The sequence below is a fragment of the Myxocyprinus asiaticus genome, chromosome 41, assembly GCF_019703515.2.
Source record: "Myxocyprinus asiaticus isolate MX2 ecotype Aquarium Trade chromosome 41, UBuf_Myxa_2, whole genome shotgun sequence".
In the NCBI taxonomy this organism is placed as follows: domain Eukaryota; kingdom Metazoa; phylum Chordata; class Actinopteri; order Cypriniformes; family Catostomidae; genus Myxocyprinus; species Myxocyprinus asiaticus.
In genome coordinates, this window is record NC_059384.1 from 26,310,670 (window position 1) to 26,325,567 (window position 14,898).

At 36.7% G+C, this 14,898-nt stretch overlaps 1 protein-coding gene across 1 annotated transcript in view; it reads left to right on the top strand.

The window, feature by feature from the left end:
- Positions 1-14,898, top strand: part of LOC127431508 (piezo-type mechanosensitive ion channel component 2-like) — a 167,758-nt gene that overhangs the window by 72,966 nt on the left and 79,894 nt on the right. The window contains exon 5 of the mRNA XM_051681948.1: positions 9,956-10,115. Within this exon, the coding sequence (XP_051537908.1) occupies positions 9,956-10,115 (160 nt within the window). The remainder of the gene's footprint in view (positions 1-9,955; positions 10,116-14,898) is intronic.

Genomic DNA, 14,898 nt, shown 5'->3' on the forward strand with positions numbered 1-14,898 from the left:
TAGGCCTGTAGATTCAAGTTTCTTGTTGACTCACTTAGCAAACATTAAGGTTCAATGATTCATCCTCACAGCCAGCTGGTCCTCCATTTTGAAAGGGGCTATACAGTCAGCTCCAAAATTATACTAATCAGCATGAGTCCAGATGAGCCTGTGAGTCAACATGTGAGCCGAAAGTGTCGCAGAAGCACCACAAAATTATGTGGTTGCTTCAGCAATTTGTTTTTTTTTATCTCTCATTTGCTATTTATGACACTATTGCTTAGGTTTAGGTTTAAGGTAAGGAGGTCAGTTTTGTTGATTTAAAACTCAATAGAGCATTAACCTTAAAATCTCTTCTAATTAAAAACAAAATCACCGCTAAAATGATATCCTCATCCACTGTGAAAATTCAGTGTAGCCCAAAACACCGCCCACACACAGGTCACTGCCAAACCAAGTAACTTACTGGTCAACGCGGCGAATATGCCAAAGTTCACCAAACCTGACAAATTCTATTGCGCAAACTTCACAATTGCGCAGATTGCCACTGAAATGCCGAACACATTAAATGTATTTTGTCCCACAAATTTCGCCATGCCAAGGTAAATGTGACCGTACCTTTAAGAACCACGTAATACCATTTTGCAAAAATGTTGCCACAGTCATGTATTTTTCATGAGATCAGGCTGCAATTACCAGTGAATTTTGCAGCTGACATGTTTTCATATTCAATAATGAATACTGATAAAGAGCAATCTTTTAGATTTATAATAACCACAATATATTTAAATGAAAACAAAAACAACATTTACAAGCTAAACAAACTGAAGGTCAGTAAATGATGATCATCATAGTTTGAGGTTGTGATTTTTCAACCAGTGTCTAATTATGTTTTAAAGGAATAACTTAAAGAAACACAAATCAGTGGCTGTAGGCTTTAACCATTACATTGGTTTTCTCGAAATGCAAAAACATCATTAATATTAAATTCACAACTATAAAATGGTAAATAAAAGCCAGAAGAGAATTTCACACAAATCACGACTGCACCAGCTGATTATGACTTTATAAACACATTTTTCACTCTATTACTCATGTCACACCCTGCTGTGTTATGATATCATTATCACTATTAGTTAGGTTTACGTTAAAGTTTTAGGGTAGGGAGGTACGTTTTACTCATTAAAACATCCATCTAATATTCACCTTAAAAACCTCGTCTGATTACAACATCATTTCATTCAATTTTGGCGCCCCCAGCTGGAAATTTCACTGGGAAACTGCAGCCAAATATGTAATAAAGCATGTAATTTTGGTTTGCAAAAATGTGGCCATTGTCACTTAAACTTAATAAGATCAGGCTGGAAATTTAAGTTACTATTTGCTGAAAATATTTCTTTGAAAATCTTGATCACCATTCCCTTTCATTGTATGGAAAAGATCATAGACATAGAGATAAATACCTTATATTGTGTTCCATAGAAGAAAATTACTGTATATGGGCTTAAAATGATTGGAAAGTGAGGAAATGACAGATTTATTATTTGTATTTTTTTATTTTTTTGCATGAATAGTCACTTTAAGAAACACATCCAAAGCCCATTTCAGTGTATCTGGAGCTCATAACACCAGCGAGTGACTGGCTGATGTCTCTAGCTTGAATAGCATTGGTAACAGAAAATGCAGTGTTATACCTGCAGATCCACTTTGAGGCTTCTGTCAAGCAGAGATACACCTTGCTTTTTAGTATTTATGAATTACATTTTGCATAACTCAGACAAAAACAATGGCTTTTGAAATCTATTTAAACTCAGACTATGTTTTAAACCACATCTTGTTTTTGTGTTTGTCTGTGTGGCCTTTATTTAAGCAACACAAAACACTATAAGACTTTTAACGAATGCTAAGGAATGCCAGGGTTCTCATGGTCATGGAAAGCTTAGAAATATCAAGTCATTTTAAAATTGTGTTTTCCAGGCTTGGAAAATTTGTGAAAAAGTCATGGAAATTTCTATAATGAATATACAATTTTCTAGTTATGCTCTGCTCTAAAATTAGCTCATTGGATTTGGCTGGACATTGTTCTTATATAGAGCTTGTGCAGAGTAAAACTTGCTCAAGCCATAGTAATCGAATTGTTGAGGGAGTCAGTTCTTTTCAATGAATCAGTCAAACCGGTTAACAAATTGGTTTGAATGATTCATTTGCAAATCAGTCTGAATCAAAATGTTTTTTGTTTTTTTTACATATCCTTACCTAGTAATCACAAATGACTGGACAGGTTCTGGAAAATCATGGATATTTATTGGTAATAAATAATGCATCATTGTTATGCTATCACATTTTTCTTTCACATAATGTTTCATATCTACCTTGTTGAGTCTGTGTAAAGAGATTACATATCTGAAACTGCCAAAAGGCTTTTGTGAGTTTGATGACAGTCATCTCCTATTGCGGATCTTATTGAGAGATAAGATTGCATTACTCACCAGCCAGATGGCCTGCTGGACCTTTGAAATGCATTTAGTGAAGAATTCAGCACCATACACTGAAGGTTCCTCAACATGAAGACCTGCCATAATGTTTCCCTTTTACTGTCAGTTTCTGGTATTTTCCACACCACCATAGAACTTTAATGGTGACCCTTGCAAAACAGATTATGTGTAGTAAATTTAGAGATGAGGCTGGTGTACCTCATAATATGTGCAGACATGAAAAAAATAAAACTAATTATATTATATATATATATATATATATATATATATATATATATATATATACAGTTGAAGTCAGAAGTTTACATACACCTTTGCCAAATACCATTAAACTCAGTTTTTCACAATTCCTGACATTTAATCATAGAAAACATTCCCTGTCTTAGGTCAGTTAGGATCACTACTTTATTTTAAGAATGTGAAATGTCAGAATAATAGTAAAGAATTATTTATTTCAGCTTTTATTTCTTTCATCACATTCCCAGTGGGTCAGAAGTTTACATATACTTTGTTAGTATTTAGTAGCATTGTCTTATATTTTTTTAACTTGGGTCAAACATTTTGGGTAGCCTTCCACAAGCTTCTCACAATAAGTTGCTGGAATTTTGGCCCATTCCTCCAGACAGAACTGGTGTAACTGAGTCAGGTTTGTAGGCCTCCTTGCTCGCACAAGCTTTTTCAGTTCTGCACACAAATTTTTTGAAAAATCAGATTGAGGTCAGGGCTTTGTGATGGCCACTCCAGTACTTTGACTTTGTTGTCCTTAAGCCATTTTGCCACAACTTTGGAGGTATGCTTGGGTTCACTGTCCATTTGGAAGACCCATTTGCTTTAACTTCCTGGCTGATGTCTTGAGATTTTGCTTCAATATATCCACACTTTTCCTTCCTCATGATGACATCTATTTTGTGAAGTGCACCAGTCCCACCTGCAGCAAAGCACCCCCACAACATGATCCTGCCACCCCTATGCTTCACGATTGGGATGGTGTTCTTTGGCTTGCAGGCCTCACCCTTTTTCTTCCAAACATAACGATGGTCATTATGACCAAACAGTTAAATTTTGATTTTATTAGACCAGAGGACATTTCTCCAAAAAGTAAGATCTTTGTCCCCATGTGCACTTGCAAACTGTAGTCTGGCTATTTATGGCAGTTTTGGAGCAGTGGCTTCTTCCTTGCTGAACAGCCTTTCAGGATATGTCAATATAGGACTCGTTTTACTGTGGATATAGATACTTGTCTACCTGTTTCCTCCAGCATCTTCACAAGGTCCTTTGCTGTTGTTCTGGGATTGATTTTTACTTTTCGCACCAAACTATGTTCATCTCTAGGAGACAGAATGTGTCTCCTTCCTGAGCGGTATGATGGCTGCATGGTCCCATGGTGTTTATTCTTGCGTACTATTGTTTGTACAGATGAACGTGGTACCTTCAGGCATTTGGAAATTGCTCCTAAGGATGAACCAGACAAAAATTTTCTGAGGTCTTGGCTGATTTCTTTTGATTTTCTCATGATGTCAAGCAAAGAGGCACTGAGTTTGAAGGTAGGCTTTAAAATACATCCACAGGTACACCTCCAATTCAGTACACCTCCTATCAGAAGCTAATTGGCTAATTGTCTAAAGGCAATTTTCCAAGCTGCTTAAAGGCACAGTTAACTTAGTGTATGTAAACTTCTCAATTAAAAGTGAAATAATCTGTCTGTAAACAATTGTTGGAAAAATTACTCATGTCATGCATGAAGTAGATGTCCTAAACAACTTGCCAAACTATAGTTTGCTAATATTAAATCTGTGGAGTGGTTAAAAAATTTGTTTTAATGACTTCAACCTAACTTCAACTGTATATATATATATATATATATATATATATATACTGTATATATATACTATATATATATGTTTTATATTATTTTATTTATTATTTATTTATTTACTTTCCCTGCAATTTTGTCACCAGGTTGCTCAAGCTGGAAGCTTCCACAGTTTAATTCCCCTTGAATTTTTGAGATGAGTTTAAAAAGATATATATCAGTGCAGAGTTTTGTGTTTCTAAAATCATACAACCTTAAGCCCTGAAATCAGACTTATTGCAGTTTAATTTTGTTTCAATATTTGCACACACCATTTTTCATATGTAATGCATCAAAAAGAAGTCTTGTCTCATCAGGAATTTTCTGGAATCACTGAGGGCTGTATTTAGTTTGTTTTCTAAAAGCTCCTTTGCCTCCATTTGTTTGGACAGTTTTGTTTTGGCTGCACTGAAAGCAGCTGATCTTTGCTTCATTTAACTGGTATTTAAGCATTGGAGTCTTGCCGCTTACCCTAGGAAGGCGAAGGTAATGTCTGCCATTTGGCTCTGTTGTAGTCTCTCGAATCTGTCGGCCTGCTTGCTGACTCCCACTGAGACACCTGGTGTAACGCCAGCCAGCATCAACTCACATTCCTCTTCTGTGTTCACTGACGATCATTAAAACAAAACTCTATCTTTACCCAAGCAAAAATATTATCTGTTTCTCTAGCCTTACCACTAATCCATGAATATCAACATCTCAGTATGTTCTTGAATCTAACTCAATCACTTTATTGCCGATTCATTGTCTAGTATTATAAGTAGAATTCAGTGGTTGCCATAATTCATTGCTTTTACCCAAATCAGTGCCATCTGTGAACCTCCTTTTTCTAGTTGCGTCTGCTCACAGTTTTGCTTCATGAGCGTGCTGAGATGAAAGGAGATTCTTAACAAACACTATAAACTGTTTAGATACAGTGAGACGTCATTACAAAGTGCATCTGTGTTGTGAGCCAATCTTATTGTGCACATTTGAGTTTTTTTTTTGCATGTTAACCATACCGCCTGCCATATTATTAGGTTTTATGAAGCAAATATCACACACTTCAAAGCAATTGCATTGAAGCTAGTCAAAGACGCTTTGCTTTGAACTCATGTATTGCACCCTAAATGTACCTAAACATTTGTTTAGGGTGTTTAGCAATCAACAATGAGGCAAAACAAGCTTGCAAAATCTAAAGTATTCAATACAGGCAATATTCTCCACTTATTCTCGGTAGATAATATTGAAGAGCGTGCAGTGTTTCTCATTGAACATCTTTGCCAACAGTAGTGTTGAAGAAAAAAAAGTGTTTCCAGTGTCGGTCCAAATGAGGGTGTACTAGTGCATGCCAGGGCCAGTTGCGTTCCCACTGTCACTTCCCGGGCTTCATCTTGACTCTTCGGGGCCAACGGCCAAGCACCCTGAAAGGCGGAATCAAGCCATTAGTTTCAGCACATACTCATTTCCCAATCTTTCATATCTAGCTACAAGCTTACCTCAACAGATCAGTGGAGAATGGAGAATCATCAGTACTGCTCAGTAGACGAAATCAAGGCTCTTCGGAATATTTGGGCTTATGAAAGTGTGCAACGTCAGATCGACGCGGCGTCTCCCGAAACGAAGGCATGATATTGAAGACATGAAGTATATTGTTGCCGAACTGGCCAAGTTGTACATTTAATGTGAGCATAGTACAAATCTGTTTTCATTTGGAGGGCTAGCTATTCTCCAGAGTCTGATACCTCAGCTTGAGTTTCCTTCTTGCTTGTGAAATGGGCGGGGTGTGTGAAGTTGGCACCAGGGCGGCGTATTAAGGGCGGGTTTTAGGGCAAGGATGGGGGGCTATTGGCCTGATGGTGGGAATGCAGATCGATTTTAATCCAAGGCTATTAGCCCCGGCTGATCAGTTGATAGCCCTGGCTCACACTGGCCCAATGGTGGAAAAGCGGCTATTGTTAGAGCACCTGCATCACATCACTGCATCACATTTCACAACTTTAGCTGCAGCGCACTAAATAGTTCAGAAAAAAGGTTTCAGCTGTACTTTCGGAAATCCAATTTGCTGTATTCCCAACATGATTACATGTGAAACTGACATTGACCACCAAATGTTCCGGTACTCTAAAATCGACCCCATTCTGCCATGTTACTGACGAAAAGGATCTCCCATCAGACATTTTTGAATCAATTCAAATACATTTATTTTTTCCTCTGGTGCTAATGATAGCATGTTGCGTGAGCAGGCTCAGAGACACGGGTTCTAGTCCCATAGAAACCAGGAAGTAATCATGTTTGCATAATCAATAATGAGCTTGATTCGAAGGTTACATTTTTGCCCTAAAGTTATGTTTTTACTCCACTGACAGTTAGGTTTAGGATCGGGTTTGGATTAGGGCATATGGTTAGTAAAATATGCATTCCTGTTGACTGTATCGCATCATTTACAACTAAAAACAGCTCACTTTAAAACTCGTTTTGGCAGACTCTGTGGACATTTCACCTGGAAACTGGAGCTCTTTCACCTGAACACTTTCATCTTCAGACACTGGGGGCAGTGGTTAAAATTTTGGTAAGCAAAGGCTGACTTTATCGGAAGAACTTTTAACCTACTGTTGCTGAATTCACAGTGTGGCCATTCTGGTATTTTTGCTTGATTTCAAACTGACCAGTTTTTAAAATCAGTTGTCTTACTGTGTAAACATGCGCTAGACAGACATCTTTGACTGTTGTGATGCGTCTCGCGCAAAAGCGCTGTGTTTTTTTAGACACTGAGTTAAGTTAATAAAAACTTCATTTGTTAAAAATGCATCTTGAAATACCTGGATTCTGCTCTATTTGTGGCGCTGCATCTGGCTTTTTTTTAAAGCAAGGACATGTTTGGTGTGAACAGCTCCTTTCTCTTTCTTCGTCTCTAATTGACAACACAGCTGGGTGCATAAAACATTCAGGAATTAAGCATTGTGTGGGACGTTTTTTTATTTTCAAAATTAAAAATATTGTATAGTATTAATATATACTGTATATATATTATAGAGGATTTATTCATTTAATTGGCTATTTTTCTTTCTTTTTAAGTAATTTTAAATAATTTTATTTTTATATCATAATGTTAGGTGTCCTGATTCTGAGGGAAAAAAGGGTCTTTCTCCATTAACAGCTTCTTTTTCTGTTAACCGTTTAAGCTCGGATGGGCCCGTGGGCAGGCCTGCAAGAAAAAAACAATTGTCAAAATATTAATAGCTACAGTCTTGACCAACACAAAAAAGGTATTGTTTGAAAGCTGAGAAGTTCTATTTTCCAATGCATGCAGGCATTATGACCAAAACTGAGCAAGTGCTTTGAAATCTGCTGACAAATCAGAAGTGTTTTTTGCTCATTTATAAAAAAATAAAAATAAATAATTGTATATATTATTGCAATCAGTAAAGACATCAAACTCATCAAATAGCCATGTGTCATATGTTGTTGGAAAGCTCTCAAAGAGTAGAATACAACCAACATATTTAAAAAAAAATAGCAAGTAACAGCGAAGTATATGTCTTTGATAATTATGTTGGTGTTGCTTATATGCCTCGTTTTTGCTTATAACTTCACAAAACATAAACAGAACATAAAATATCACATACCATTACTTACAGGTGGTGATTATCTTTCAAACGAGCCCACAAACAAGGTAATCAGATGCATAGATCATTAGATAATCTATACGAAGCACAATGTTACAGTATTCATTGTTGTATTTGAATGTGTAATTAGTTGTTATGTACAATTATTATGTTTTATTTGTTTGGAGAGGCTTTTGGACACTACAATAAATTATTTTTGTAATACAATAACGTTTGATTGCTTTGTCGTATCAACACAAAAATGTTTCTCATATACAGTTGACATGATTGGGAACAAAACAAAAGCCACCTTATTTACACACAGAGATATATAATGTCATATATAATATATATTGTCATAATATCATATATAATGACAGGAAAAAGAAGGAAAAAAATATCTAATATCATAATCTATATCATTCAAAAATGTTAAAAGTTTTCTTTTCAATAATGCCAAACACTTGACCCTCCATGTTTTTTTAATTTTAATTAGTTATAAGCCTTTAATTAATTTTGGGTATGGCACTTAAACAGGAAATCTTTTAAAACACCTTCTGAACTTAAAGGGTTAAAACATCATTTTCTGCTTTGAAATGATTGTTGTGAAAAGCACTATATAAATAAAAATGACATTGACGGGCATCCAAAAGTAGACGTGTATTCTTACAAAAAATGTATTGTTTTTGACAGCAACATATAAATTACAAGTACTTCATTAAATTATAATAGATGCTTTTCCAATTCCTGATTTTTGCGCCAACTGGGCAACTGCCATTGAGATGAATGAGACTGCTAATGGATAGCTTTCTTCAAGTATAAAACTATAGACTTCCTTGTTCATTTCCTTCAAATACTGTGTCAAAGCATTCTCTAGTGTGTGGGAGACCTTACTCTGTCTATTGCTCAATGGCTCTGTTCCGTCTTAAAGTTCAGCCTCTAAACTCTCTCATTTTAATCACATTTGCACAACTGGAACAGGCAGTAAATCCTATGACTGTCTAGTAGCAACCCAAACCCTGTGCATGCCGTTTGGAAGGCATCTGCTTTCATGCTTATTTTAATAATTAGCACAGCTAGCGCAAGACTTGTTTTAGATTTTTATGATTGCTCTGTTTGTGGCCTACCCTGCTGTCTGTGTTCTGAGATGAACTCGGCCTATTGTTACAGCTATCATCTTTTGATAGTCTGATCAGACACAGCTGAACCATATCAACAGCACGCTAACGCATGCTCCAGTTTTTAAAATGAGCCGGGTTTCCAAACTCGCTCAAATGTAACTTAACCTCTGCTGTGTAAACCTTTAAAGATCTGAAAACGAGGATTTTTACAGCTGAAAAGTGCCGTTATGGACGTGCAAGTATGAAACAAGTCACGTTTCAGTTTTCAGCTGGGAAACGGGCTGCTCTCTGAAGTGATATTGTTGCGAGGATTGAATGTGTTGGTTTCATTAAAAATCACTCTCGACTGGGCTCTCAACTCAGGCGACTGCAATGGGCTGCAGCTAGCTGAAGCACGGAAATTAGATCCAGACGCCTTTGCACATTATGTGAGGAAACTGGGAATCGCAGGCTTTATTACAGAACAGCAAGTTTTTTTTGTGTGTATTTTTAAGAAGCAGTGCATCTGAGTGTTGCATTAAGAGCACTTGTAAAATGCCATTTCATCAGAGATATTAGTTTTTTGTTTTAAGAGGGAGTTATTCAGTTCAAAATCTCTTTATCTGTTTATAATTTTATATTTATCTTAAAGGTGAAGTTTTTATGTTAGAATAGTGCAGGAGCAGGGGCAACTATAAGGAAGGCATTCAACTTCCCAAACAGTGTAAACACTGTAGCTCTGTGGCACTTTCGAAACTTTTCTCTGTGTGTTTGAGCAGTCCAATATGTCAACTTCTGGCTTTGCCAGTGGTGTGTGTTAGTGTTGCATTCTGGATAGATATAAAATAAGAATCATTAGATAATTTTTTTGTAAGCTATTCCATAGATTGATCAGCATATGTAGGCCTATTTCAAATTATACGTGTATTTATTTTGCTGCAGTGTCCGAGGTGCCGATGCCGGCAATGGCATCCGAGTGTTCATACCAGATATCGGCATGTTTGTGGTGGGTCTGGTCACATGGCTCCTGTGTCGCAGTCTGGAGAAGCCACCACTGAAGGACGTGTCACAGCACAACAATGACTTTGATGTGGACAACCAGGTGAGATTGAATACATCCTTTTACAGACTATAAAAACCAGGTACACACTGACCAGATCAAGTCCAAAACAGCCTTTATAAAAACCCATAGGAAATTCCCTAGGGAACCCATGGTGAATTAGCCTTCCGGGTTTGCCTACAAATTGATGTCACAGCTAAACAACTGTATTGAAAATTGGATTGCTGTGAACTGTAGGTCTATGATAAGCTTATATATTTATATATATTTTTTTATCCTTCATTGAATTATTTTTATTTGGGGGCCTTTCTCTGAAAATATTGATATATATGTTTAATTGGGATTAATTTAATTAATTAATCAGCACATCATGTGATTAATTGAATTAAAAATATATAATTGATTGACAGCCCTAAAGAAAACAGTGAGTGTGCTAAAGAACGAAAACTGAAATCATAAATATCCACTACAATACAAACATCAAATGTAAGTCATTTTCAAAAGATAAAAATAAAACAAACACAATGTATGCACCACTGAACAAAATAATACAAATAAATAAAAATAAAAAAAACAAGTTGTAAAAACGAAATTGAAATAATCGGTGTTTCTTGTAGCTCAACTGTTACTGTAGATCAAGGATATTCAATTAAAGTTCCAAGAGGTCCGGCCTCTACATTTCCTTCCCAGCAAAGGTCCGGATAATACGTAACTTGCATGGTGTCAGTAGTCATATGGTTAATAGTTTTTATAACTTGCCACGTTGGCAGCAATAGTAGCCTACATTGTAAAGAAATAAAAAATAAATCCTAAACAGTCAAAATAGTCTCTTCAAAACTGGGCAGGGTTGAGGGCATTGGGGGACCAGAGACAGCCAAAGTATTGGGGTCTGAGGGATCTTCTACCAGAGGATTAAAATCCTTTGTAAAAGTCTGAATTTACCATTTTTATATTTTCTTTAAAGTGAGAATCTACAAACAAACAATTTGCAGTGAAGCATTAAAATGCTGTTTGCTTAAAGTTGCCATCCATGCAATAATGACATCTCTGATTCATTTTCACAAAGTTAGAACAAAAATCTGTTTTTTATTATAAAAAAAGGCTCCTAACATGCTGATTAATGAAGCTAAATTTAGACAGAAAAAACTTCCTGACACAGACCTGGCTTAGCTGAACTGTCTGATTCACATTTCAGAGATATGAAGGTAGTTTCACTTTGCTTCATTTTTGTTTTCTACAGTGTGTTTAAGCAAAAGATGGCAGTATCTGTAGCGGGGTCTTCACTACTATTGTTAAAATAACTGCGCCTGCAACTACGTACAGTAAATCAGGCTTTATGCGGCACCTCATGTCATGCGGAGAGCAGGAATATGTGCGTAAAGCTGGACGCGCTTTATTCCTGCTCTAGAGAGAAATATTTCTCTCTAGCGCGGAACGCGCTATTGCCGCTTTGCGCGCGTCTATGCGTATGCTCACACTGTCACTTAGCCAAGCCAGGTGTCAGATATCTAGCACAAAGATTTAGATCTCTGTCTGGACTGAAGTGTCCTTCGGTCCGTATCCGGACCTGAGTTCACCTATTGAGTACCCCTGCTGTAGATCATGGAACAATTAGGTCACGTTGGATAAAAGTGTCTGCCAAATGCGTTAAATTAAATGTATGTAGTTAATATAGTTTTTTTGTGGTGGACAATCTGATGACTAGAGTTTGAGTCTTGAGTCTTAAATATCGCTGGGAGTTATATCTCATTTTGCACCCAATCACTCAAATATTGGCTCTGTCATTCATACACCATGTAACTTTCCTCAAGCAGCTCTCCACCTGAACACACAGCCAGTAATTCTCAGTCTTTCTTCCTCCCTCACTACAGGAGACTTTTTCCCTTCCAGCTGTACCTAACGGCTGTTTCGGATATAAATCATGCACCGTGACTTTGAGGAGGATAATAATGCAAACCAATTACTGTCTGGAGAAATATCAGCCAGAGATCATTTGTGCAAGTATAATTTCTTTGAAGAATGTCATTGTTTCCCTTGTGATGGTGGGACCATACCACACTGAATGTTAATGCACTGGAAACCTTCTTTAGTGAAAGGAGTCAGATGCTAATCTTGATCTGCTCATGTATAATAAAGGATCTTCACTGAATCACTGAAGGATTCAGTGAATCAGTGGGATTCTATGAGTGAATCAGCAGTGACCTCAAAAAGGTTTTAGACTTAAGTCTGAAAAAAAGTCTACTTATGATAGATAACCTTAACCCAAACTACATTTTCGTTTTCAAAACGCATTCCGTCCATGCATGTTTTCAAGCATTTTCCAAAAGTTGTTCGTTCACACCGAAACGTGTAAAAACTCTTAAATCCCCCCCCGTTCCATGTACGATCTGAAATGCAATTGTCCTCATGTTCCCTCGCCAGACAGCAGTTCCAGGTAAACTTCCTGTCACCTTTGAATGAATGCAATGTAAAGGTTATACAAAGTAACATTTATCTTTAACAATGCTATCAAAGTGGATAGTAGGCACAACAGCGCAGCTACAACATGGGCCGCAATCTTGATTTTTTTGGGTTGAATGGATCACATGACTGCATCACATGACAACAAATACGTCATCGTTTTCAGATATCTTCATTACCCCTGTTTTCAGAAATGCCATCTCAGTGTAGACGGAAGACTAAAATGTAGAGAAAAGGTATTAGTTTGGACATAGCCTAAGTCAGTCCTATTTGATGTTTTCAAAGCAGAAATTATCTAGTGGCGGTTCATGTAGCGTCATTTTCTCTCAAGAGAAAGAATTGTTTTCTCGCATGCTGACTCAAAAAAGATATATATATTTTTTTCAATATAATGTGTGTGTCCTGTTAATTGATCCAGAAGGAATGAAAATATTTTAAGAGTATTGATTCCCACTTAGTGCTTGCTTTGAATTTGATCTTTTGGAGTATAAGATCCTCCAGTTCCTATGAAAACATCTCTGTCTCCTCTCCAACTGCTATTGTTTTTTGGAAAAAAATATAATTTGTGCTTCTAGGCCATAAGTGGTAAACACTATGCAAACAAAAATTAAAACCCATGCACAAATATCAATAACCAAAACAACGACAAAAACATGCCCCGTTTTCCAAACTTCTCATCATTTCTGAATTGAATTAGAGTGTGCTGTTGCTCTTTTGGGTGCTTAATGGAAAGGTCAGGTATTTGGCCTGAAAATCATGCCAGTTCTGGCTCAAATATGTGCCCAATACGCAGCTCATAACCTGCCAACAAAGTCTCATAGAGACATCTGTGTTGTTCCGGTTAATTTGCCCGCTTCTTCTTGTCTCACACTGGCATCTTCACCATTCCAAGCAACACTGGCAGCGTTTTTCTGTTCTACTTTCTCCTTCCGCTTGGCATGAAAACTGTTTATTTTCGATGGCTTCTCTCAAATTACTTTGCAATCAGAGTCAGTGTTTACCCTGGTAAATGTCCTGTTTGATGTGAGGTCTGATGTATGGGAACTCACAGACCACATAGGACCTGCCAAATGCCACTTGCAGATTTAGAGATTTTTTGAGCTTGAGGATAAAATGATGTCAGGTGACCTTATTCAATTACTCTAGCTGGCTTAATATACCTCCTAAACCCTTATTTCTGGGTTATCTTGACTCTCATTCCTTTTAAAGGTGCACTCAGTAATTTTTCCTCATTAAATAAGAATTTCAATATGTAAGGATGAAATTATGAGATGCGATGAGGACTCCAGTCATATCAGTAACCTTATAAAAGCTGTTTTATTCTACATGGAGAGGGTCCCCTCATGAGGTTGGCCATGTTAGGATCACATGGACAGCTGAATACTGGCTTTTTCTCAGTCACCGCCCTGTTGCTTTTTTCATACAAAAATATCTCATCTTTTCCAACAAAGCATATCAAATGTCATTTACGGTTCCGCATATTCAAACTTCGAACTATTGGTTGCTAAATAAATGAGAACCAATGGCTATTGGTGTCACTGATGTCAAACCTGAATGTCGTCAAACCTGTGTATGAATGCAAATACATTTTTGACTGTTATGATGGAGATTTTCAGTGGATAACGACTCAAATTTTAGTCTGTTCCTCTCACACATTTTATCATATGGCTTGAGAAAACTACTTAGGCTAATATGGACTGCTTTTTTGATACCTTTATGGTGTTTTATTTTTATTTATTTATTTTTATTATTTTTAATAAAAGTAGCTTGAGTAGCTTGAATGCCCCTGGTCTTTATAGTATTTTCAATGTATGGAAAAGAGCTTCTTGGAAAATGTCTTGTGAAATATCTCCTTTAAGGGTGAATAAATGATGGCAGACTTTTCATTTGGGATAAATTCCTTTAAAACATATATTTTCTTGTTTCTCCATGCATTGTAATGACATGTTCCCTCTGTTTTTTTTAAACAGACTGACACAAGTCAGACTTGCTCACCCCGCATGAGTGCCACTGCTTAACATGTTGAAGCATGTGCACTAACCAGTAGTCTACATTTTCAACAGTCTTCATTTGTTCTGCAGTCATGCAATCACCATATGCTATAATTTATATGTTGTCAGCATAGATGTTTTATTGGGGTCTATCAAGCAGGAGTGTGATTTTGTTTTGAATATAATACTGTTTTGCTTGAATCTGTATAATAAATCACAGCGGCCACTAAAATTGACCTCGCATAAACCAGGGAGAGATTTTGCACATGCAACATTAATCTTTGGTTCAATATTTGCATTGAAACTCTTCATGCAAAATCCACACATTCCCTAATCTTTCTCTTTCTTACTGCCATTAATAATGAATTTGCATT